This window comes from Dryobates pubescens, chromosome Z (assembly GCF_014839835.1).
Source record: "Dryobates pubescens isolate bDryPub1 chromosome Z, bDryPub1.pri, whole genome shotgun sequence".
NCBI classification, from domain to species: Eukaryota; Metazoa; Chordata; class Aves; order Piciformes; family Picidae; genus Dryobates; species Dryobates pubescens.
The window spans coordinates 99,925,378-99,949,650 of record NC_071657.1 but is presented as its reverse complement, the minus strand read 5'-3'; the positions used below and the strand labels follow the sequence as shown (position 1 = coordinate 99,949,650).

General features: G+C 45.5%; 1 protein-coding gene across 1 annotated transcript in view; it reads right to left on the bottom strand.

The window, feature by feature from the left end:
- Positions 1 to 24,007, bottom strand: part of ZSWIM6 (zinc finger SWIM-type containing 6) — a 140,338-nt gene extending 116,331 nt beyond the window's left edge. Inside the window, exon 1 of the mRNA XM_054177932.1 lies at positions 22,997 to 24,007. Coding sequence (XP_054033907.1) covers positions 22,997 to 23,510 — 514 coding nt within the window. The 5' untranslated portion in view covers positions 23,511 to 24,007. The remainder of the gene's footprint in view (positions 1 to 22,996) is intronic.
- Between the last annotated feature and the right edge of the window lie 266 nt (positions 24,008 to 24,273).

Genomic DNA, 24,273 nt, shown 5'->3' with positions numbered 1-24,273 from the left:
ATTTGCACTCACGTTGCCAGCTGCCTTTACACTTGTGCTTCTGGAGAAAAAAGCCTTTCCCCCCAACTAAAGGGCTTTGTTCTACCCAGAGGAAAGCTCACCTTACCTCTGAAAGCCTGAGCTTTTGTCAGCTGTTCACACAATAAACAGCTGTTCATGTATGGAAAACCTATTACCACTGTCAGAAAATGAAAGCCAGCGAGTAGTTTGTGTCTACAATGGAAAAAAGTCTCCAAAACACACAAATGTTTCAGTATATTCTAAGATACTTCTTTTTCCCCTTCCTCTCATATTATTTCGTATGAGCCTTCAAAAAAAAAAAAACCTCTGTGTAAACAACATGTTAAACATAACTAACCTCAGAATGCCAAACATAGGCTATCCGCCTGCTAGCTGCTAATGTGAAATGTGAGAGCATGAGCAAGAGGAGCAGCAGAGTCATCACCGGCATATAGCTTAATGGTGATTTTCCTACAGGTCCTGCTCCTGTTAAATGCTAGCTGGGCTGATAAAAACCTCACACAGTAGATTTGAATCAACTCTGAATCCTGTCAGTGTAGCTTTCCAGGCACGCTCAAGAATTTCATAACTTTCAGCAAACTGGCTCCAAGCCAGGTTGCCTTCACATGCTACGTTTTTCTCTTTTAAGTAACCTACCAATTCTGGTACATTTCCCCATTTGGTATTTTACTTTGGGTATAAACTTCAAACAATGAGCAAGATAGAGTACACGCACATTTATACAACGTTCTGATGAACCATTTTTTTCCCTAAGTGACCAGCTCAAGCGGAATCTATCACAATTTTTAGAGGATGCTCCTCCTTTGAGTTCTGTTTGCCATCTACAATGTATGAAACTAAAAGCAGGCTTAGTTGAGGTGTACCAAACTATCCAGAATAATCAGAATGAAAAAGGAAAGAAAATAAAAATGAAAGTTTGCAATCATCAGAGTATTCCTCGAGTTTTTAGCAACCAAGAATTGACAGCTTTCAGAAACTTCAAAACCAACACATTTAATCAGGTCAGTGTCTCATTCTGTTTACAAATAGGTGGTTTAAATCTCAACTGTCTCTTTATACAGCATGGGGTTCAAGTTTGCCTTTGTCTTTGCTTCTAGTCATCACTACACAGGGAAGAAGAGAAGGGAATTAACTGAAACCATCATAAAACTCAGCAGGAAACCCAGTGGACCTGTGCATTCAACATAATTCATCATTTGGTATAAACTTTTCCTTCTTTTGAGATTGCTGATTCTAGTTTCTTGATTTACTAAGTGTTCACAATAGGCTAAAACACAAGTAGCCACCTCTATCTAAAGGCAGGCTTTGTATTACAATTCAAATGAACAATGTTCAGAGGCATCCCAACAGCTAAGATTTTAATCACTGCACACAAACATCTCTTTGCTTTATTACCTGATACAGTACTATTCTTGGGAAGATATTATTAAATCACATCTCAAAGATTCAGGCTACTCAATTTTGTCTGTTGTTTCTCCCCAAGTATTGTAAACTAAAATAAATTCAGTATTTGCATCCTGAATCTGTTACAAATTTAACGTGACAGAAGCCTATCAAATCACTGTGAAGACTCAAAGTTCATCCAGCATGCATTTAGCAGAGGTTAAAGCAATTTCAGTTTCCAGCTTCTCATTTGCACGCAATTTTATCTTTAAAGAGACCACTAGATGAACTAAACCAGCCATCTGCACAGCATAACTGACAGGAACTCCGGCCTGAATTTAAACAGCACCAAAGTGGACAAAAATACATTAATAATTTTAGTAGTAGTAGTTATCTGAACCTGATATGACCTCTTTTCTCCTATCTTTAAAAATCTTAGGAGTTACCTTAGACTTCTCTACTAGGTCAAACAATCTTGTACAACTTCACACCTACTGCCGCAAAGACACAATTGGGGTGCACAATTGGTGCTCCACAGGAATTGCCCTATGGACAGCCTCCCAACAGTGACTGGAGAATAATCCACAAGACTTTACCACATGGTGGATAGCAGTCAGCTGTCTTTTGGGAAGGTGTAAGATGAAGGCCTGAAGAGAGGAAATTACAGCAAGCAGTTGACATGCAACAGCTTCTGGCCTGCACCCACAGGCTGCATTCTCACCTCCAGCTGGTGTTGAAGCTGTTTACATAACGCTTCTGGGGGGCTTTGGTAAGGGTGCCAAGGGCACATCAGGGTTCCTGAACCAGTTCTGCAAAATTCTTGAACTTGTGAGCAAATCTGCGTGCAAAGAGCTAACCACAAAGCTGTGCTAAGAGCATCCACTATGAGCTCCATTTCATTCAAAAAATTAATCCCAGACAGTTTTCAGTTTGGCAGGTTTAAGGAGGAGCAATCAAATGTGGTGCACAAAATATCCATGCTTTTAACACTCTTTTAACCACCTTCCCATTAAATAATGCTTTTTCACTGAGCGGGGAAAAGTTTTCCCCAAATTAAAGACAAAATATACCCAGTTATGAATAAAATGCGATTCAAAATACTAGACTAACCTGAATCTGTCTCACAACCCTGGCTTTGTGTAAATATAGTAATTAATGTACACACATCCACCCATTGCAGATGAAACTGAAGAATTTCATTAAAATAAAGGATGCCCACAAGCACTGCTTCTCTCATCCCCCATTCAGGTGGTCTTATCCTGAATATAAGACTTAACTGTAAGATTGAACAGTTTTGTTTTATTTGACTGTTCAAAGAACCTCCTGCATCCCTCACGGAGACTGCTCTTTCTCCTGTGTGGTAGGTTCATGACAGCATTGTGTATAGCTCAATACCTTACGCTGAACAGTTTCCGCTGATTGGACTCATCAAACAGTGAAGAGAAAATAGGGGTAGAGGTGGAGGGGTCAAAAGGAAAACAGCTCTGAAACCACACTGATTGGTACAAAAATTGAAGGACTGATATACCTGACTGCCACTCATTCTCTGAATGAGACAAGAGTTCAAGCTGGTACTTCTTAAACAAACTTAGTTGGTATAAATGATAGTCATCTTACAAAGATAAGGCATTAAACACTTACGATAAGCCTAAAAGAGAAACCAGCCACTTAACTTTGAAAGACTGTTACTAGCACAGCAATAGAGCAGGAAAGTTTGTAGATTAAGTAATTTCACATTCCTGAAGTAAGAAGTTTAGGAGCTTAGATAAATGTGTTGCATTAGTTTTAGCTAGAATAGGAGTAATTATGTTTGGTGTTTTTACTTGCTAGCTCACTCTAAGTAGCTGCACTTTCTGAAGGTTAACAGTATCTTTTCCCAGACAGTGTCTGCACCACATTGGGGGTGCAGAGTAAAAGGCCTCACCTGTGGGGAGGAGTGGATAGGATAGGTGACCCTAAACTGACCAGCTAGGTATTCCATTCCATATACATCGTATTCAATATAAACCAGGATCTCTTCAATGGCCAGTGTCTGAGGAGGACTCTCCATTCTGCCTTCAATGCATGTGGTCTTGAATTCAGCTCCCATCTGCCACTGAGTGCAGAGATTTCTGTCACAAAAATCAGTGGTGATGATGACTAATTTCCATTGGACAGATGGCTTTGATATTGGGTTTGTGTATTTATGTATACTTTGTTAGTTATTTTCACTAAAGTAGTTTCAGTTTTCTTTTCCAAATGGTAAGTCTCTCACCCTTATTCCCTTTCTCTTTCCTTCAGAAAGGGAGAGGACTTTAACAGCCTGTCACATTTATTGGCTGGCCCAGCTCTAAGCCTCAACAGGTCTGCAACAACTACCACCTGCAGAGGTAGTCAATTAAGGCTGTAGGTCTGTAGCATTAGCAGGAAAATCCTGACCTCTGCCTGTCTCAGTCTCAGGGCTCTATCTGTTAGACAAAATTACCATTTGCCTCTTTCCAGTGCCCCAATAATGATTTGCACTGAAACAGGTTCATAAAGTTAAAATCATAGGTTTAATTTATTAAAGCAACAGATAAAACAGATTCAGGATTTGCAGTGATAAATGCAAGGGACTGAGCTCAAATTAACAAATCCTGGGTAACATCCAACAGTCAGAGACATAAATCACTGCAAATGCCCTAATGTGTGATAGAAACACCAGCAAAAGTTAAGCCATGTATCGAAGGTGCAGCTCTTCCTACGAATAGAATAGAATAAACCAGGTTGGAAGACACCTTTGAGATCATCATGTCCAACCTATCATCCGACACCACCTAATCAACTAAACCATGCAACCAAGCATCCTGTCAAGCCTCGCCCTGAACACCCCCAGCGACGGCGACCCCACCACCTCCTCAGGCAGCCCATTCCAGTGGGCAATCACTCTCTCTGTGTAAAACTTCCTCCTAACCTCCAGCCTAAACCTCCCCTGACGCAGCCTGAGACTGTGTCCTCTTGTTCTGGTACTGGTTGCCTGGGAGAAGAGACCAACCTCTGCCTCACTACAACCCCCCTTCGGGTAGTTGTAGAGAGCAATAAGGTCACCCCTGAGTCTCCTCTACTCCAGACTAAGCAACCCCAGCTCCCTCAATCTCTCCTCATAGGGCTTGTGCTCCAAGCCCCTCACCAACCTTGTTGCCCTTTTCTGGACACGCTCCAGCAAGTCAACATCCTTCCTACACTGAAAGCACCTCTCTTGGTGTGGGGAAGGAACAGAGCTCTTCAACCATCCTCATCTCAGCTAAATCTATGGTCTTCCCATACACACAGTCTTTCCCCCCACAAAGAGTGATGTTCCAATGATGTTTAGAACCACAGAACATTAAAGTTGGCAAAGACCTCATCTAGTCCAACCATCAACACAATGCTACCCTGGTTGTTAAACCATGTCCTGAAGTGCCATGTCACCTTTTGAACAGTTCCAGGGACAATGATTCGACCACCTCCATAGGCAGCCTCCTCCAATGCCTGACGACTCCTTCTGTAAAGAAATTTGTATTAATATCCAATCTAAACCACTCCTGGCACTCTCATTCTATCCATAGTTACTTGGGAGAAGAGACCAACACCAGCATCACTACAACGTATTTTCACATAGTTATAGAGAGCAATGAGGTCTCCCCTCAGCCTCCTCTTCTCCAGACTAAAAAACTCTAGTTCCCTCAGTTGTTCCTCCTAAGACTTGTTCTCTACACCCTTCACGAGCTTCATTGCCCTTCTTCTGGACATGCTCCAGCAAATCAATGTCCTTCTTCTAGTGAGAAGCCCAAAACCCACAGTATAAGAAGTGCAGCCTCGGCACTGCCAAGTACAGGGGCACAATTGCTTCCCTACACCTGACTTGCCACACTATTGGTGGTCCAGGCTAGGACACTGTCAGCCTTTCTGGCCACCTGAGCTGGCTCATGTTCAGCCAGCTGTCAACCAGCACCCCCAGGTCCTTTCTTGATGGGCAACTTTCCAACCACTCTCCCCCAAGCCTGTTGTTGTGGCCCAAAGTGCAGGACCCAGCACTTGATCTTGTTAAACCTCATTTAACTGACATCAGCCCATTGATCCAGGCTGTCCAGATCCCCCTGCAAAGCCTTCCTACCACAAGCAGACCAGCACCCTTGCCCAATTTGGTGTCATTCTCAAACTTAATGCCCCCATTAAGCACTCAATCCCCTCATACAGATCACTAATAAAATAAGACTGTCCCCAGAACTGAGCCCTGGGGAACACAACTTGTGACTGGCCAGCTCTGTTCACCACAGCTCTCAGACATCCATCCAGTTTTTAACCCAGTGAAGCATTCATCCATCCAAGACAAACTGCCAGCTTCTCCAGGAGAATACTGTGGGAGACATGATTTAGCATGATTTGGATGGAGAGTTCAGTAACAGTCATATATGTTTAGCATGTACTCCAAGTGGGTCATTATCACACTCTCAACTTTAATATTAAAATTGTAAGTATCTTCATTCAGGCACTTATAACCTTCAGAATGTTTTGCAGTTGCATGTTTTGCCTTGACTCAGTAGTTTCAGGTAGTCCTGCCTTCACAAGACACCCTCTTTTAGCCCGCTTGGCAGGCCAGCTTCACAGATCTTAACTTCCAGAGATAACAGACATGTCTCAGTTGCAAGCATCTCCACCTTGCTATTGAAGTGCACTAGATTAACTTGCATTCCAGTCCCATGGGAAACTGGGCAGTTATTCCACATGGTCATGCAGGCTTCCTTCCACAGGAGACAACTAAGAAAGGCAAGCTACCCTGCTTAAGCTCTGTACAACATACAGACCCAGTCTCGTGCTCAGGAACTCCTTGAGAAGTCTGACAGCCACAATCATCTAGGCAGAGCTGTACAAAATGAGCAACCCAGGGTAACCCTTCTGCATCGAAGCAGGATACTTGTAAAATAGAGACTGTAATAAGCTTTAATCTGCTCCAGAGCAAGCAGTTGAGAAGGCCAAAGTATCTTCTTCTAGACAGGCCCACATAAAGCCCCACTAAACATCTTGATGGTAAAGGGAAGTCATTTCTGGCCTGAAAATGAACTCATCTGCACTGTGAAGTGTGCAACAAATCTTCTAATGCACTTTTCCCCCTCTACATTAGTTAGGTCCATCTGGAACAAATCATACAGCTTTGAGTCCTGAAAAAAAAGTCATTTGCTTCTTAGGAATTAGTACTAGTAATAAAGGCCATGCAAGACAACTGAAGTCTCTACTATACCACCAAGACCCTGCAGCCTTCAGTGAGATTGTTGAGAGGCAAAAAAATCTAAGTCAAAAAGCAAAAAACAAGACTTCAGATCATTCTTAGCTATGCTGGCCCAGCAGGCCTAAGCAGAGAAAAAGCTGTCAACACATATTTTAACAAATGAATGTAACAGCTATGGACGAAAACAAACACAGAACCTGTTATCTGGTCACTAAACTGCGTAACAATGAGTAAAAAGGCGTCAAAAGTCCGTGGTATACCGAAGCATGCTTTAGGGCAGCATTCTCTCAAGAGAAGAGGAAAGATACTAACTGTGAAACCAAAAAGCACCTTTTGCAGCAACCATGCAGACACAGACATGAGCATGTACCACTGGAGTAAACAGGCATTTCCTTCTCTTTTCCTATACTCTTGAAGTAAGCATTTGTCTGGCTTTCTTTTAACCACTGGTGGAGTGTGGAGGGGGTACTGATTACCTGGATAAAGTTTTGTAGCACAGTAAAACACGGTGGATAAAGACTTGTGAGAACTCACTCATATAGGCCCAACACAATCTGGGCTCAGGAAAGAGCCATGCTGTTGTCTCTAGAACAAACAGGCCACATTTTGGTACGGGTGAATTCCCAAGCACAGCAGCTATCTCCTTTATCCACGTGGCAGTTAGGATTTCATGACCACTTTAAGCCAGTTTAAGTGTGACTTACACAGAAAGGAGCCCTGCCCTTCTCAGTGCCCCTGTCTTGCAATCTCCTCCCCTTAAATCAACAGTAGTGTTTTCTTGGCCAATAGGCCAGGTAAAACTCACTCAAGATCAGAATTCATAAGCAGGCCAGTTCTCTACCTCACCACACAGCTCCATAAGCCCTGACACAAGCTGCAAGCTTGAAGATAACTGCAGTGTCCCTTTGGCAGCAGCCTGCCTTCAAGCCATCCTGAAGCAACCGTGTAACTTCAAGGTGATCAACACAGTGGTCTTCAGAGTCCTGGAAGTCTGCAAATAGCAATCACAAAAAAACTTTCAAAATACAATTTTATAAGCACAGCAATACACATTTTCTGCTCTAGGAGTTACACAATGAGGCACAGAGCAATACATGAGTCACAGTAGAGCAAATGAGTCAGTTATTTCATTTACCATATTCATGATTGGAGTATTTCACAAGGGAAAACATTTATTTTGGTAGGCCTGTTCCATAGTCCATCTTTGGAGGAGGTTCACTGACTCACAAAAGGGAGCAAGTCTGCTGGAATGGGCTCGTGGAGCAAACTCCTGCATTCACAACCACGTTTTGCTGCTGTATCAGCAGCTTTCCCTAGGGCAGCAGGCTTGGTCAAAAAGGAATGCACCCCGCTTCCTAGAAAAAGGGAGGGACAAGGTAACACTGCTAAATTGTAACTGGAAATAGTTCCAGCTTCTCTACCAGTAAAGTTTTGTGGCCCTTGTTATTCACAATCTTTGACAGTCAACCAAATGTTATCAGCCTCAGCAGATCAAGACTGCACTTTAGCATTGAAGTCCTAATACCGACAAAGATCAGTACACCACCTGTACAACACAGCCCAGACTTTGCAGGCCAGTACAAGAGCCCCTGAACAGCTAACATGCACAGCTCAAGTTAATGGAAAGCCTGTTACCAATCACTGCACCAGCATGCCCATGTCAGGGCTAATGAGCCACAACCACCACACTGGACACAGGTTACCAGACACCACACATGCCACTGACAAACCTCGCAACAGGCCCTTGCTCACAATATATACATCCCCACAGGAAAGCAGACTGACTGAAAGTCCAGCAGTGCTTTTGACTGCAGAAGAGGAGCAAACTGATGCTGAGAGCAGGGCTCAAGAGCACTAAGCTCTGGGAAGGATGAAGCCATCAAAAGTCGCCCCAGCCTGTGCAGGACAAGCTGCTGGGTTACTTAAGCTACTTGTATGCAGCTGCTGATGGAAGATTCATTGTAACCTGCCTGAGCAGCAGTCTTACCTCCAGCCCACCCGGCAAACGACACCCTTCCCACGCCACTTCCCGCACTTGAAACCAGCATCCCCTCTATAATACAGGTGGATATACTCTGACTTTGTCTTATTCACTCACACCACACTCCCTGACCCCTAAGTTCAGCACACTCATGTCCTCACCAAGACTGAATGCCTTCCAGGCTACCTGTCCCAAAACACAGCCACAAATAACCCTTCTATGCCTTAGAATCAAGTGACACGCATGCTAGGCTAATACATAGAGGGGTTTTGTGCTCTTACACTGCTGTCTCAGTTCATTCACCCATTAACTTTTGCCTGAGGTGCTTGTGTTATACCACACTACCACCTGTCCCACAACACCATCTCTTGCTCCCACAGCCAAGTCACTGAGTATGCCAAGGCCCTTGCCTGGAATGTGGTTCTGCCATTGGGTCTTCACTGGTTCCAGTGCAATGCATCACACAGGAATGACTCTCCAAGATCCCCAGTGGAGATGGATGCATTTCAGAACTTGGATTCCTTCACGATTAAATCAATTATTTTTGTCCCAGAATTTAAGGATTGTCTTGGATTTTGTGGTTCTCTTTTTACTCCCTAAAAATCATAGCAGAGTGTCTCATTGCATAGTCATTCTCATCTGCTTCCTCCTTTCAGTAGGTGTTTCTCAACAGTTTATTTCTACTCCTTAGCTTCCTTTTGTTAATCAAGGGGGGAGGGAAAGATTGGCCTCAGACAGGATTCACTAAAAGTGTTTGCTCATGATTTATACATCTTTCCATACATCCAGTCTAACATTTCACTAGTTATCATTTCACACTGAGTAACCAGGAAGTAGTAGCTTTGATCTTAATGCCATCTTTGCTCCTTTTCAAGCTTACTCTATATACTGGGAGGATTCAGTTTTCCAACCACATCAGTACCCTTTCCTCCTCCCTCATGCACATGTAAGTCCATCCTTTTAAACATAACAAAACTTTGGATCTCTTAGCTACTGAGATAAAAATACCCGTATTGGTTCTGTTTCCCATCTTTACCATTTGCCTTCTATCTCTACAAAGTCCAGATTTGTCTTACATACAGCCTCTTATCCACAGAAAAAACCCACCACATACTATCTCCAGTCCTGATGACCATTCTCAACTCAGCTCTCTTCCTCCTTTCCTTTCCTACTTCCTCTGTCTAAAGAGGTGCCTATTAAGGCTGCGCATCAGTCTTCACCACATTCCTGTCTTTTCACACTGCACCCCACATCCTTATTCCCAGGTCAGTACTATATACAGCCCTGCAAAAAAGTCGGGGGCCACAAATATTCACTATTGTAGACAGGGAAGAAAAAACCCAACCACCAACAAGAAGCAGCACACCACTAAAGAACACAGACACACATACACACACACACACTGCGCGTTAGATGAAGTCATGTATTGCCTGCTGAGGAGAATTAGACCACAGTTGGACTGTGGCCTACAATAAAAGAAATTCAGTTCTATTCTATGATCTTCACAAGGCATATTTATCTCTGTTAATAAATTTCTTTCAAACAGTTGTAAAAACTAAGTGAATGGTTTTACCACTGTCATAGTAAATCCTCCACCATGTCTCAACAGAAATAGTTTTTGATAAAGTACAATCTGACAAAGACCCTGCAAATAAAGGCAGTGCTTTCTGAAACACAGCACATTCCTTTGTGTGCCAGATACATCTTATTTGCAAAAGTGAAATTGGAACACAAGGCTTGTAAGAGATTGAGAGAACAAAAGCTTCATCACTTCAAAAATATTCTGTAATTTCAAAAGCTACAACACAGCTATGTTACTGGTTTCCAACCCGCTCTCCACTCTGAAAACTTCGTTTTATTTTGTAGGGAAGAAGCTATGTCAGTTTCTATGCCTTCACTAGTACCTATTGAAAGTTAACCATATAGAAGGAACAGTCACTCATGAACCTCTTTAAATACAGTCTCACAGTATCACTAAGGTTGGAAGAGACCTCAAAGATCATCGAGTCCACCCTGTCACCACAGACCTCATGACTAGACCATGGCACCAAGTGCCACATCCAATCTCCTCTTGAACACCTCCAGGGACGGTGACTCCACCAACTCTCCGGGCAGCACATTCCAATGATAAATGACTCTCTCCATGAAGAACTTTCTCCTCACCTTGAGCCTAAACTTCCCCTGGTGCAGCTTGAGACTGTGTCCCCTTGTTCTGGTGCTGGTTGCCTGGGAGAAGAGACCAACCCCTTCCTGGCTACAACCTCCTTTCAGGTAGTTGTAGAGGGCAATGAGGTCACCTCTGATCCTTGTCTTCTCCAGGCTAAACAACCCCAGCTCCCTCAGCCTCTCCTCACAGGGCTGTGCTCAAGGCCTCTCCCCAGCCTTGCTGCCCTTCTCTGGACACGTTCAAGTGTCTCGATGTCCTCCCTAAACTGAGGGGCCCAGAACTGGACACAGTACTCAAGGTGTGGCCTAACCAATGCAGAGTACAGGGGCACAATGACCTCCCTGCTCCTGCTGACCACACTATTCCTGATGCAGGCCAGGATGCCATTGGCCCTCTTGGCCACCTGGGCACACTGCTGGCTCATGTTTAGGCAGCTGTCAATCAGCACTCCCAGGACCCTCTCCTCCTGGCTGCTCTCCAGCCACTCTGACCCCAGCCTGTAGCTCTGCATGGGGTTGTTGTGGCCAGTGTGCAGCACCTGGCACTTGGACTTAGAATAGAATAAACCAGGTTGGAAGAGACCTTCAAGATCATCGCATCCAACCCATCAACCAATCCAACACCACCCAAACAACTAACCCATGGCACCAAGCACCCCATCAAGTCTCCTCCTGAAAACCTCCAGTGATGGCAACTCCACCACCTCCCCAGGCAGCCCATTCCAATGGGCAATCACTCTCTCTGTGTAGAACTTCTTCCTAACATCCAACCTTGACTTGTTGAATGCCATCCTGCCATCCTGACTGTCCAGTCAGTCAAGGTCCCTCTGCAGAGCCTTTCTGCCCTCTAACTGACTAACATCTGTTCCCAACTTGGTGTCATCTGCAAACTTGCTGATGACTGACTCAACCCCCTCATTCAGATCATCAGTGAAGATGTTAAAGAGGATGGAGCCCAGCACTGATCCCTGGGGGACGCCACTGGTGACTGGCCGCCAGCTGGATGTGGCACCATTCACCACCACTCTCTGGGCTCGGCCCTCCAGCCAGTTCCTAACCCAGCACAGAGTGTTGCTGTCCAAACCACGAGCTGACAGCTTAGCCAGCAGTTTACTGTGGGGGATGGTGTCAAAGGCCTTGCTGAAGTCCAGGTAGACTACATCCACAGCCTGCCCCACATCCACCAGGCAGTCACCTGATCATAGAAGGAGATCAGGTTGGAGAGGCAGGACCTGCCCTTCCTAAATCCATGTTGGCTGGGCCTGAGCCCTTGGCCATCCTTCAGGTGCAGTTATTGCCGCCAGGATAATCTGCTCCATCACTTTCCCTGGCACTGAGGTCAGGCTGACTGGCCTGTAGTTTCCAGGTGCCTCCATCCATCCCTTCTTGTGGATGGGCACCACCTTGGCCAGTTTCAGTCATCTGGGACCTCTCCAGTGAGCCAGGACTGGAGGAAAATGATGGAGAGCAGCTTGGCAGCTCATCTGCCAGCTCTCTCAGCACCCTAGGATGGATCCCATCTGCTCCCATGGACTTATGGGTGTCCAAGTGGCTCAACAGGTCCCCAACTAATTCCTCATGGATTTCCAGGGCATCACACTGCTCCCTGACCCCATCACCCAGCCCAGGAGGCCACTGGTCCTGAGCTCCTGCCTTGCTGTTAAACATTGAGGCAAAGAAGGTGTTCAGGACCTCAGCCTTTTCCTCGTCTTCAGTCTCCATGTTCCCCTCCAGGTCCAGTAAGGAGTGCAGGTTCTTCTTGCCCTTCTTTTTAGTGATGATGTATTTGTAACAATGCTTTTTATTGTCTCTCACAGAGGTGTTCAGCTTCAGTTCCAGCTGGGCCTTTGCCTCTCTAATTTTATTCCTACATAATCTAACCACTTCCTTGAACATACCTCGAGAAGCCTTCCCCTCCTTCCAAAGGTGACACAGCCTCTTTTTTCCCCTTCAATCCTCCAGGAGCTGCTTGCTCCTCCAGGCCCAGAGCCTTCCCCTGGGCTCACCTTTCTGCACATGGGAACTGCCAGTTCCTGTGCCTTCAAGAGCTCCTGTGTGAAGCAGCTCCAACCCTCCTGGACCCCTCGGTTCTTGCGGGTTGATACCCACCTCTTCCAGGACCTACTAAGGCCTTTGACCTCTACCTTATGTCCGGCATTATCACCTCCCCACTTCTCTTCCCAGCTTCTCATCTAAAAAAAATGTGAACTCAGCATTTTACTACCTCCTGTCTTCAAGTACATCTTGTTCAGTGAGCCAAAGTCTTGTTAACTCCTAAGCACTTCTTCATTCCTGCCATAAAACAGCCACTTACGTGTATCATCTTCATAAATACCTAGGAATCCAGCCTGTAATTTATTGCCAGATGCATGACGATGTAGAATTTGATCACTGACAACTACCAGAAAAACTACAGAGTATGCTGCTTCTAAAAACTTTAAGTAGCACTAAGCAAGTTATTCTGTTTCCTTATCCCATCAGACTGCCACAGGATCTATTACATCAACTCCCAATCTTAGTCACTGATTACTATTCATGTATTAGTAGCACATTTATCTGAAGTCATCTCTTAATTCACACATTTATATTAGAACAGGAAAGCTGCCTGATGGGTCTTTCACATATCATAGCTTCCAATAGCAAAAAGCTAAACAGCTACACATTTTATGTCACCCTCATTCCTCTGCTCTAGAAGCAGCAAAACTAAGTTCCATGCTTCTGTGCAGTATAGCTTCACCAAATCCAGGCAGACACAGAACATAATGGACCTGATATTTTAATCCCCAAGACACTAACTGTAGTCAGTTTGCAAGCTTTCAGTGGAGCAACTGAGACTCAATAGCAGCCCCACAGCCTATTGTCCCAGCTGTCATTGGTCATAACACAGCATTTCAGAGCAAGAGGGTTCCAGGTTTTATTTCTTTAACTAATATATTAAACAATTCATTTATACTATTGATTTTCCCCTGTTCTTGAACTTTCAGAATAAGCAAGAGGCAAAAGTTACCAACCACCAAGCATATTAAATCCTGAAGATCACACTACCTACATTTACTTACAGTTTCCGTACTCACACTACGGGATCATCATTAATCACATTATCCGGATTCGTGCTTTGTGAACTTTAGGTCAAAATATCAAAAATGAATGCAGAAACTAAAGACTAGTAATAAATTTCACCAGCTGCTCTTGACAATGGTAAGCTAAAAGCTTATCTGGTGAAGACATGTGCCTTTCACATGGAGCTGAACATCAATAGAGCAGGGAGAAGGCAGGCCATCAGTACAAAATGAGAACAAAATTCATGAAACTTATGATTAAAAGGAAAGAAATCCGACCACCAGTGCTGGTAAAAGCCTTCAACCCAAACACCTGCATTTAACACAAGCTTAAAAACACCAAAATAATTAGAATACATGCAAACCTGCTCCTCTGCTCTATTAGAGATTGTAAATTCATCTCACACTTTATAAAACAGTTTACCGAATTTTAAGTGCCTCAGTGGTCAAATGGTTTTTATTTCCTTAGTTAGTATAAATTGAATATTGTAGTCAGCTGCACAGTTCCTGCACTGTATTGGCATTACTACTGGCTGTCAGTAACCACTTAGCAGTTACAACTTGGCATGCATACAACTAAGTGTCTTGTTTCTTAGAAGTCATACAGCTATACAACATTTGATTTTCCCACCCTTTAAAACAATCCTTTGAATGCAATTTGGGGGGGGGAGAATGGGGAGAAAAAAGCCACATCCCCTTCTGTAAAAATTTCTTCCTATTACCCCCACTTATTTTTCCAACAATCCTGTAATGTGTTAGATGTCTAGAATCAATTAACAATGAAACATAACTTATGTAAACTGGCAGATTGCCAGATAATGCTGGACAACAGGTAAGTCACCTGAAGTTTTAGCACATTAGTTCAGTAAACTGTCTGATTTCATCTGACCAACTAGCTGTATTAGTGTGAATTTAAACCTAGTGACAGATTTCACTGTATCCATCCAAATAACATCAGACCTTCTCAGCCATTGTCTATGGATTTTCAAAGCATAAATTTCCAGGTATTTCAAGACTGCAAAATGTGCTCATTTGCAACATGGGAGTAGAGAGTTAGAGTAAAAAAAACTAACAACAAAAGTAATAACTTAAGCTCTTGTATTCAAAGTGTGTGATTGCACACATCACCATTACCTTAAAACACACTCCAAACACTGGTAAAGAGTCACCTCTTCCACGCTGTTTTTCAGAAGGGTTAAAGAAGTGTTAGTAAAACACTCATATTAGAAGACCCTTCAATCTATACTGAATTGTGTCAAACCAGAAGGTCTTTCGTACGACTGCTCAGCTCCTAAAGCAGCCCCTTTATCAGTTCTGACGTAACCACACAAGAATTCTCTACGCTGCAGTTGCTATTAGAAGGCTACACTTCTCTGGTCTGTTTCCACATCTGCAGAATTAAGTTAGAAAAAAAACACCTATTTTAAGAGCGTGACTTACATCCCATGTTTTCTAGACATCCTGGTCTTCAATAGCAGAGCTAAGACAACAAGGACTGCACATTGCTAATTGGTTGGAGGACAGCAGTGTAATGCACCACAAGAGCATCACATAAATCATAGTAATTGGCCTGTAGCCAGAAGGAGAATGCAAACCAGCATATAGTACCAGCCAACATTTCTGGTGATCCAGGTCACAGAAGGTTATGAAGCCATGTTAAGGGCTACATACATATCCAGCTATATTTTACATAGGTAGTCTTAGATATAGCAAACAGAGAGGGAAAACTGGAAGTTCAAAAGGATACAGATCTCCCAGAATAAGCACAGTTGTTGGACAGTACTCAAGTATTCACATGCTGTCAGGCTGACTGCATTCCAAGCAATCAGAATTCACATTAAATCTGTACCCTTGTTGCACATGAAAGCTCTTTAAATTTCCACATTAGTTCCTGTCACAGGCAGTATATTCATAAATTAGAATAGCTTGTGTCAGTTAAAACAGTGTGGGGTGGGGTTTTTTTTAAGATACAGGAAATCCTTCCACCTAATCCCAAAAGAGCATCAGCTAAAAAGACACCAAGTCAAGGGATGTCAGGTGCATTCCAATACTACTATAACTGTGCACTCATTTTTGTTACACTACTAAAAAACATAACAATTTGTCTTGACATAGCTAGATTACCTAGACAGAAGATGACATTAAAATTAAACCCATGCACACATCTCATAATGTGACATCTAATATACTTTACCATTCACCAGCAAAAATTACTGTAGACTAGATACTTCTTTTCAAAGTAGGTTATATTTTTTTTTAATTAGAACTTCACCAGAGTCTTACATAACAGTTCAATTTATAGAATAGAATAGACGAGGTTGGAAAAGACCTTCAAGATCGAGTCCAACCCATCATCCAACACTATCTAATCAACTAAACAAAGGCACCTAGCACCCCTTAAGTCTCTTCCTAAACACCTCCAGCAATGGCAACTCCACCACCTCCCTGGGCATCCCATTCCAAAGGCCAGTCACTCTTTCTATGAAGAACTTCTTCCTAACCTCCAGCCTAAACCTCGTCTGGCATAGCTTGAGACTGTGTCCTCTTGTTCTGGTACTGCTTGCCTGGGAGAAGAGACCAACCCCCTCCTGGTTAAAACCTCCCTTCAGGTAGTTGTAGACAGCAATAAGGTCTCCCCTGAGCCTCCTCTTCTCCAGGCTAAGCAACCCCAGCTCCCTCAGCCTCTCCTCATAGGGCTGTGCTCCAAACCCCTCCCCAGCTTTGTTGCCCTTCTCTGGACACATGCCAGCAACTCAGCATCTTTCCTAAACTGAGGGGCCCAGAACTGGACACAGGACTCAAGGTGTGGCCTAACCAGTGCTGAGCACAGGGCACAATGACCTCCCTGCTCCTGCTGACCACACTGTTCCTGATGCAGGCCAGGATGTTGTTCGCCTTCTTGGCTGCCTGGGCACACTGCTGGCTCATGTTCAGCCTACTACTATCAACCAGTACCCCCAGGTCCCTCTCTGCCTGGCCGCTCTTCATGCACTCTGTCCCCAGCCTGCAGCTCTGCATGGGGTTGCTGTGGCCAATGTGCAGCACCTGGCACTTGGATGTGTTAAATCTCCTGCCCTTGGCCTCTGCCCATCTGCCCAGCCTGTCGAGGTCCCTCTGCAGAGCTCTCCTACCCTCTAACAGATCAACTCCGGCCCCCAGCTTGGTGTCATCTGCAAACTTACTGATGCTGGACTCGATGCCCTCATCCAGATCATCGATAAAGATACTAAAGAGCACGGGGCCCAGCACTGATCCCCGGGGGACACAATTTTAGCAGGTTCATTTTTTTAAAAATTAAAATGACACAGCCAAACACAGAAACAAGCTACCATTTTTTGAGAGTGGTCTGCCTAATGTTCCCTTTTAAACAGTTCCAGCCTATGATTACACATAGATTTTGCTTTCAATTGTTCATCTCTGAAAACCTGAGCACAGGGAGAGAGTATGCAAAGGCAGCACCTGCTAGCACGACAACTGGCTCAAGCTGAAGAACTGCTACATACCGACACATCTGATCGTACAGAGATGGGTAACACTTTCTAAAACAGAAAGCTTTGAAAATGAAAATTGTTTCCTTGGAAGTGAGGAAAGCCTTGAAGTTAGGGGGAACATGAAATGTAAGAAACATGAAACAGAGCTAGAACAATGTAAAATTGTTTGGCCAACTTGGTACAACACTTCCATGAAAAAGATTCTTTCTTTTCCAAACTGATGAGAAGAAAATTGTGATTCATTTTCTCCTTAAAAACTAAGTCAATTCCACAGCAATATTGATGCTCTCCTACTACATTCATAACCACTCAGATAGTATGAAGTATTATTTACATTTCTTGAAATAATTTATAGTGCTTACTTTCTCTTGAAATATAGTCTAGATATATTTAGAAAGACTGAAAATATGCAGGAAAGGATTTACAAAGTTTTCCACATTTAGTGAGCTGGTCTTGACAGAAAGCCTTTTTCCTTTCTTTTCCTTTTATTTTTTTTCCAAATTATTCAAGGGCAAAGACAGAACATCAGAGCACACATGCTGAAAATAGCTTGCCATTCCCTAATTAATGCATTGCATTCCAAATCTTACAGGGAAACTGAAAAGCATTCTTCCCTTTGGGGAAGAAATACATAAAAACAAGCTTACTTGTTCTGGAACTTGGAAGTACTGATAGCTATTTCCTAAAGCAAACTGAAACTGGAATCAATGAAGACACTTTCACAAGACTAGTCATCTTGGAACTAAATAAAAAAGTTCAGCAAAGAGTCAGACATTTTTTGTTTATTCCCCTATCACAATATGCTATTACCAAATTCTGGATTGCATATTTTAGTCATATATACCTAACCAAATGCCAACATCAGGCCAACTGTGAAAGAAACCATACTTGTTCCACTGGCATGTCAGCAGATAAGCTTTTCCCCGGAGTTTAACACAACCTTTTCTCCTTAGAAAAAGGTTACTACACATACCAGGACCATTTGGTAACACAGTACACCAAGAAGTTAAGACAAAGCACAGTGTTTGCATCTCTGCAAATAAAAGCCTTCCTTTTGTCACTCAACTTGCATTAAATGGTTTTACTAAATCCACTCAGGTTTCATTTACAAGATATATATTGAATGCATCAGTGAGAATCATGTCTGCTAAAAGGTGCATTTCAACTCAATTTCTGCTAGTTTTGCTACTAAAATACTTGCTGTGGTGTTTCACTTTATACTGCTGGCATTTCAAGAACTCAACTTTAAAATAAGATAATTACTTTGCTTTACTTGCTCCAGTTTCATGAAATTTGGAGTAAAGACGCCTAGAAAGAACAAAATTACCTAGATTCTGGGTAATCGAGATTCAGGATCTATTAAAAGGATCTGAAACTCGTCAACTAAAATACACACCCCACCAAAATTACATGTAGCAGTTACCAGTTTGGTCTTGCAAAGCTTTCTCCAATTCCTGGAAGAAAAAAAATGGCTTCTGGTTTTGAAAGCAACTTTTACCTCACACTTACAGAAGGGGGGGTGGGGTGGGGAAGGGAGATAGAAAAGTCACCTGCAACAACAGATTATTAAAGCACCTCTGAGTCAGAAGTTAAATACTCATTAAAAGAAAATGGGGGGGGGGGGGGGGGGGGGGGGGGGGGGGGGGGGGCGGGGAGGGTGTCAGGGATCTTATGTCTTTCCCTTCCTTTGAGAATCAACAAAAGAAACATCCAGGTGGCTCCAGACACTACTTTACATTTGACAAATCTTACTTGTGTTTTGGTTATATTGTCCTGATCACACATCACCAAGAGCTTCAAAAAAAAGTAAGTATGTATCCATGCTGATAATACTGTGCTGAACCCCCTTCCAGAGGCAAGGCAGCACTAAAGTGACAATACAAACATTAAGTTCTAGAGTGGCCAGTCTAAGTGCCAGTCAATTAATTCTTTATATTATTTTCCCTCCAACTCACTCCCTTGTCATTCATACCTAAGAGGCATGACTACAAAGCCTCTACCAAGGAAAGGACTGTAACACCTTAAAAAAGGTCAACTAGGGTCTATGCTAAGACAAACTAACCTCAAATTACATACAAGGCTATACTAAGGCAAAAGACATACAAGGCTATACTAAGAGTACTTACATGACATATCAAAGAAACCACTTCAACTACTTCCAATGTGGATGCAGCTACAACAGTACAGAACTAAGGCAAAGGCAGTCTCTGTCTTTCCTTGAGCAAGTAGAGTCATACCAGCAGAGGCACAGGACCTTTTTAATTCTCCTAGAACAGCTGCATTAAGGCCTCCATCCAGGTCAGCTGTGCTATTGTGGGATCACACCTCTCCCAGCCTTGCCGGCCACATCTGTGACAATAAAGTAGCGTACACTAACTCAGTAAATCAAATATACAATTCACAATATAAAACTGTATGATCACTCTTGGCATCTTCACAAACTTGGCCACATGAAACAGGCAATTTCTAATCTTCTCTCCAGATTGTTGTATTTACTCATAAAGTGCTCTGGTTTTTACACTGTAATTTTTACTAAAAATACTTGGTTTGAAATAAACTAAAAGCATGTATGGTAGAAAAGCTCTGGTTTATGCAGTTGAAAACGTCTGATTTGGGAGCCCACATTCTGTTTTGCTTGCTGGGGTTTTTCTGTAAATTGAAAAAGAAAATCCTCCACGTCTAACTGAAACATACAAATAAATTAGATGCAAATGGAATTTGAAGCCCACTTGTTGGAGAAAAATATTTTAAATTAATTGATACTCATTATTATACTAGGGCAGTATCTATCATTCTCCTTGAAAACAGGTTAGCAGACAATTGATTGATTATTTGTGTATACCACTAAGGTTTCATCCTCCTTTTACATAGGATTTTCCTTTCATCACACAGGAGATGAAGGTGTGGGCACAGCACAGGTTCATAAGAAAACTTCAAGCAGTGTAGACACAAAGTTTCTTAGTTGTCCCACTTTAAATAAGTTGCCATGATAAAATTGTCTGAATGCTTAATCAGGGCAACACTGAAAAACAAGTACGTAAAATTCAGAAGCAAATTTTTTGTTTAGCTACCACTGAACTGGAATTCACACATCTCCCTCAGAAATCAAACCCTGCATTCCCTGCTTATAGTACTACTTAAGATTACAAGTATGGTGTTAGAGTTGCACGTAATAAAATGTACTTTGTCCAGTAACTGCACTTTTCCACAGTACAATATACAGAGTTTCCATTACTCATATGGCAGAGAATGCACATTCACATTTATATGGTTGCTAAATACACTCTTTCATAAACGCAACATTAGTTTCCCTCAATGCTGCATATTCAGACGTATTATATGGATCCAGTTGCATTCTCCACCCAAGATAACTCACTCCAGTCGAATTGGCTTTAACAGTTGCACCTTTCTGCTTCACAAGGAGGCAAGAGCTGGCCCCAGTGACATAGCCAATTACCCAAATTACACAAGAACTTTCCTACTGCAGGACCCAGACTACCCAAGTGCTCCACAACTCCATCACCAGGCAAGCCAAAAGCCTCTGTCAAAACAGCTGGCATGTTTCATATCACCAGTTTCCTCTGCCATGTCTGCACAGCCTTCCAAAGGAGACTCAAATAAGACTGGGGGGAAAAAAAAACAACAACAAAACCCACAACCAACCAAACAAAGTAAACATATTTTCAGCAGTAGGTATACAATTTCTTTGGAACACATTTTAAGGCCCCAGAAACAGCAGTCAACACTTCAGTTGTATTTATGTGTGTTTTCTTTCTTCACATTGACCCTTGCCAACATTACTCAAGGCCCCTCTCCTTTCAAAGCCATACAAAAGTTACTTTTTCACAAGTACTCACTGAGGCCTAGTCCACTGCTGAAAGCAAGCAATGCAAAGCCCACGCTGGGTTTCTGTCTCCTAGAGATGATTGCATCTTTTATTTATTGCCCCTTGGCTTTATTTTCACAGTGAATTCCTGTCTTAAATGTAATCAGCCAAGAAACCCTCCCTATGCGCGCTCCTGTCATTCCTCATCGCCTGCAAACAGAATCAAGTGCAAGCAAAAGGGAAAAAGAAAAACAACAAAAACCTCGCCATTTCTAACCCAACTCAAAGAGCCCTGCATCTGATTTTGCTAGTCCAAACAACCACAGATGCCCCTCAGACCTCTAGAAAGTCGAAAGATGAAACTTACAAGAAAGTTAATTAGATTTAAAACTAAATCACCACATTACAGTCCCCCTAGGCAGACGGGCACTGAGCACACGAACAGTGACATAACTTTTCTTCAGGAAAAAACCCGACGGCACATTCACAAACCGCCCGCCAAGTCAAACCCGCAGCGGGCAGGACCGAGGATCTGGGAGAAGGAGGATTCCGGTGTACTAGCCACACATCCAAAGCCGCAGTCGCCAACAAAAGGCGAGCAGCAGCCTCTTTTGTCTGGCTTCCCCTTTTCGGGGAAGAAACAGAAAACTGGAGAGGATTTAAAAAAAAAAAAAAAAAGAAAAGAAAAGAAAAAGAAAAATAAAAATAAAAAAGGCAGAAATAAACATGAAAATGGGAACAAAGTGGTCGGGTCGCATAATAAGCATCATCCACCGGAGGCGGAGGGAGGGGGAGGGCGTCTGTCTGCTGCGGGTGGCTCCCCCTTATTCAGGAGGGGAGCCGCCCCCGGCGGACAGCTCCCCAAAAGTGAGGGGGATACCCACCTCTGCAGCCCTTTAAACACAGGCAGGGAGGAGTTAACCAGGGGCGCCTACCATGGGTGAAGAGCAGCGGCAGGCGGCGAGGTTGTGGAAAGGGTGGGGGGTGGGGGGGAAGTATTGTTCCTGGAGGAAAAGCAGCGTTTCCCCTCCTTGTCACGAAGCGGTCACGCCAAAGGAACCCCCCGCCATACCCCCTCAGGCAGGGCGGATCGCGCTCCCTCCCTCCGGCTTGCCGTCGCTGCCCTGGAAATGTCTTTGTTCGTCGATTCCCCCCTACCCACCCCCACCCCCCGTACACCCGCAGCCGGGGTCTCGTTCTGCTTTTCTGTCTTTATTTTGGACGGCAGCGCATCTAGCCCCCCCGTCCCCCGCTCTTCCCCGCCGGTCGTCCTTCTGCTGATTCATTTCCACCGGCGGTCCCCCCCACCCCCGGGATGGGGGGGCGGCATCTCCTCGCTATTGTGGCTCGGGGTAAAGCGATGACCCGGATTACCGGGGGTGGGCGCTGGGAGGGAGCACAACCAAACGGGATTACACGGGCTGGATTACCGGGACCGTGCAGGACACTGGGGTGGGGTAGGAGTTAAAGGGACAGGGGAGAGGCCCGCCCGGCGGCGGGGTCCGTGCCGTGTCACAGAGCGAATGAGTTACTGTGTGTCCTGGGTGCGAGGGGGAGGAGACCGGCGGAGGAAGTTGCCCGTCCCGCATTATTGCCGGGGAGCGAAAGGCTCGTAAGGGCCGGGCCGTGAGGAAGGAGGGGGCAGTTCTCCGGCTCACCGCCACACTCCCCCCCAAGGGGCTGCCGCAGTAGACGAGAAGGCTCCGGCCACCAGGGCAGTGGAAGGAGAACAAGCAGGAGGCAGCTCCCCGGACGGCAGGCGGGTGACACGCAGAGGGAGACCCGCGGCGGGAGAGGCCGGCGGCGCCCGGCTCCGGAGCGCGGCCTCGACCGGTGACTCACCGACTTGCAGGACGTTATCGACACAGCCACCGTCGAGCAGAGCCAAGCCCCTGCGGAAGGGCAGGCGGTTCTCGTCGGCGGCAGCGGCGGCGTCCGCGGCCCCGCCAGGCGTGGTGGCGGCCCCCCCGGGGGTGGCGGCGGGGTCCTCGGCACCAGTGTTAAAGGAGGAGTACATGCAGATCTCCCTCTCGCTGCGGGGGAAAGACCAGTAGACGATCCTGCGCTGCACCGGCTCCGGAATCCGCTCGAACCGCTCCTCCACCCGCTGGAAGGGCCACTTCTCCGCCACCTTGCGAGCCGAGATGTCCAGCAAAGACTCGGGGCTTTGGGTCTTGCCGAGTGGCAGCAGCCCCAGGGCGGCGGCGGCAGCGGCTGCGGAGGAGGGTCCGGCGCAGAGCGCCCCGCTGCCGGGTCCGGCGCCGCCCGCCCGCTGGCCCGGCCTACACCCCGAGCCATAGCCGGCTCTGCAGCAGAGGCGCTTGGCGGCGGGAGGGAACTGACCGCGCTCCGCCATGATCGCGCCGCTTCTAAGCAGACAGCGGAAGTGGCTGTACCCTATAAACGGCTCCAGGAAGGCAACGAACTGCCGCAAGCCCCCTCGAGACACGCCCCTTCTGCCCTAATTTGGTGGCGAGGGGCGGAGCCGGACACCTGACCAGTGGCCGGGGGCGGACCCGCATGCAAATCGGCGCCACAAACGTAAATACAACGGCCTGGGGACTACTTGTTCCGCGCGCTGGAGGTGGGGTGCGCGCTCCTGGACCGCCGCCTGCCCCTCCCCTTCGCTGATGTCACGCTCGCAAGCCCGGGCGCGCCTCGCGCGTATGGTGGGAAAAGGGGGCGTGGCCGCCGGCGCCCCTGTCTGCCACCATGTAGGGAATGGAATGTGGGGGTGGGGCGCTGGCGGTCTCAACCCGGTCACCTCTGCTGGGAAAGCCGGCGGGCGGGGCGAGCTGCGCCTCGCAGACGGAAAATACGGTAACGGCTGCGGCCGAGAGGGGAAAGGCGGCGGCTGGCGCGGGGGAGGAGGCCGGGGCTCCCGCTGAAGCCTGCCTGTGCTCCCTCGCGTGCCCGCAGCGCGCCCTCGGCGCGCCCTCGGCGCGCTTGCCCCGAGGCTCCCCCGTCGGTGACGTTTGCAGGCTGGTGCCAGCTCGCCGCGGCCGGTTCGCTCCGCAGATGATCTGGACTTGAACGGCTCCGGCAGCCCGAGGTGAAGGGCTGGGCGCCACAAACCGGCGGTGAGTAATCGATTGAACACAATTAAGGCGTTGTGTTCG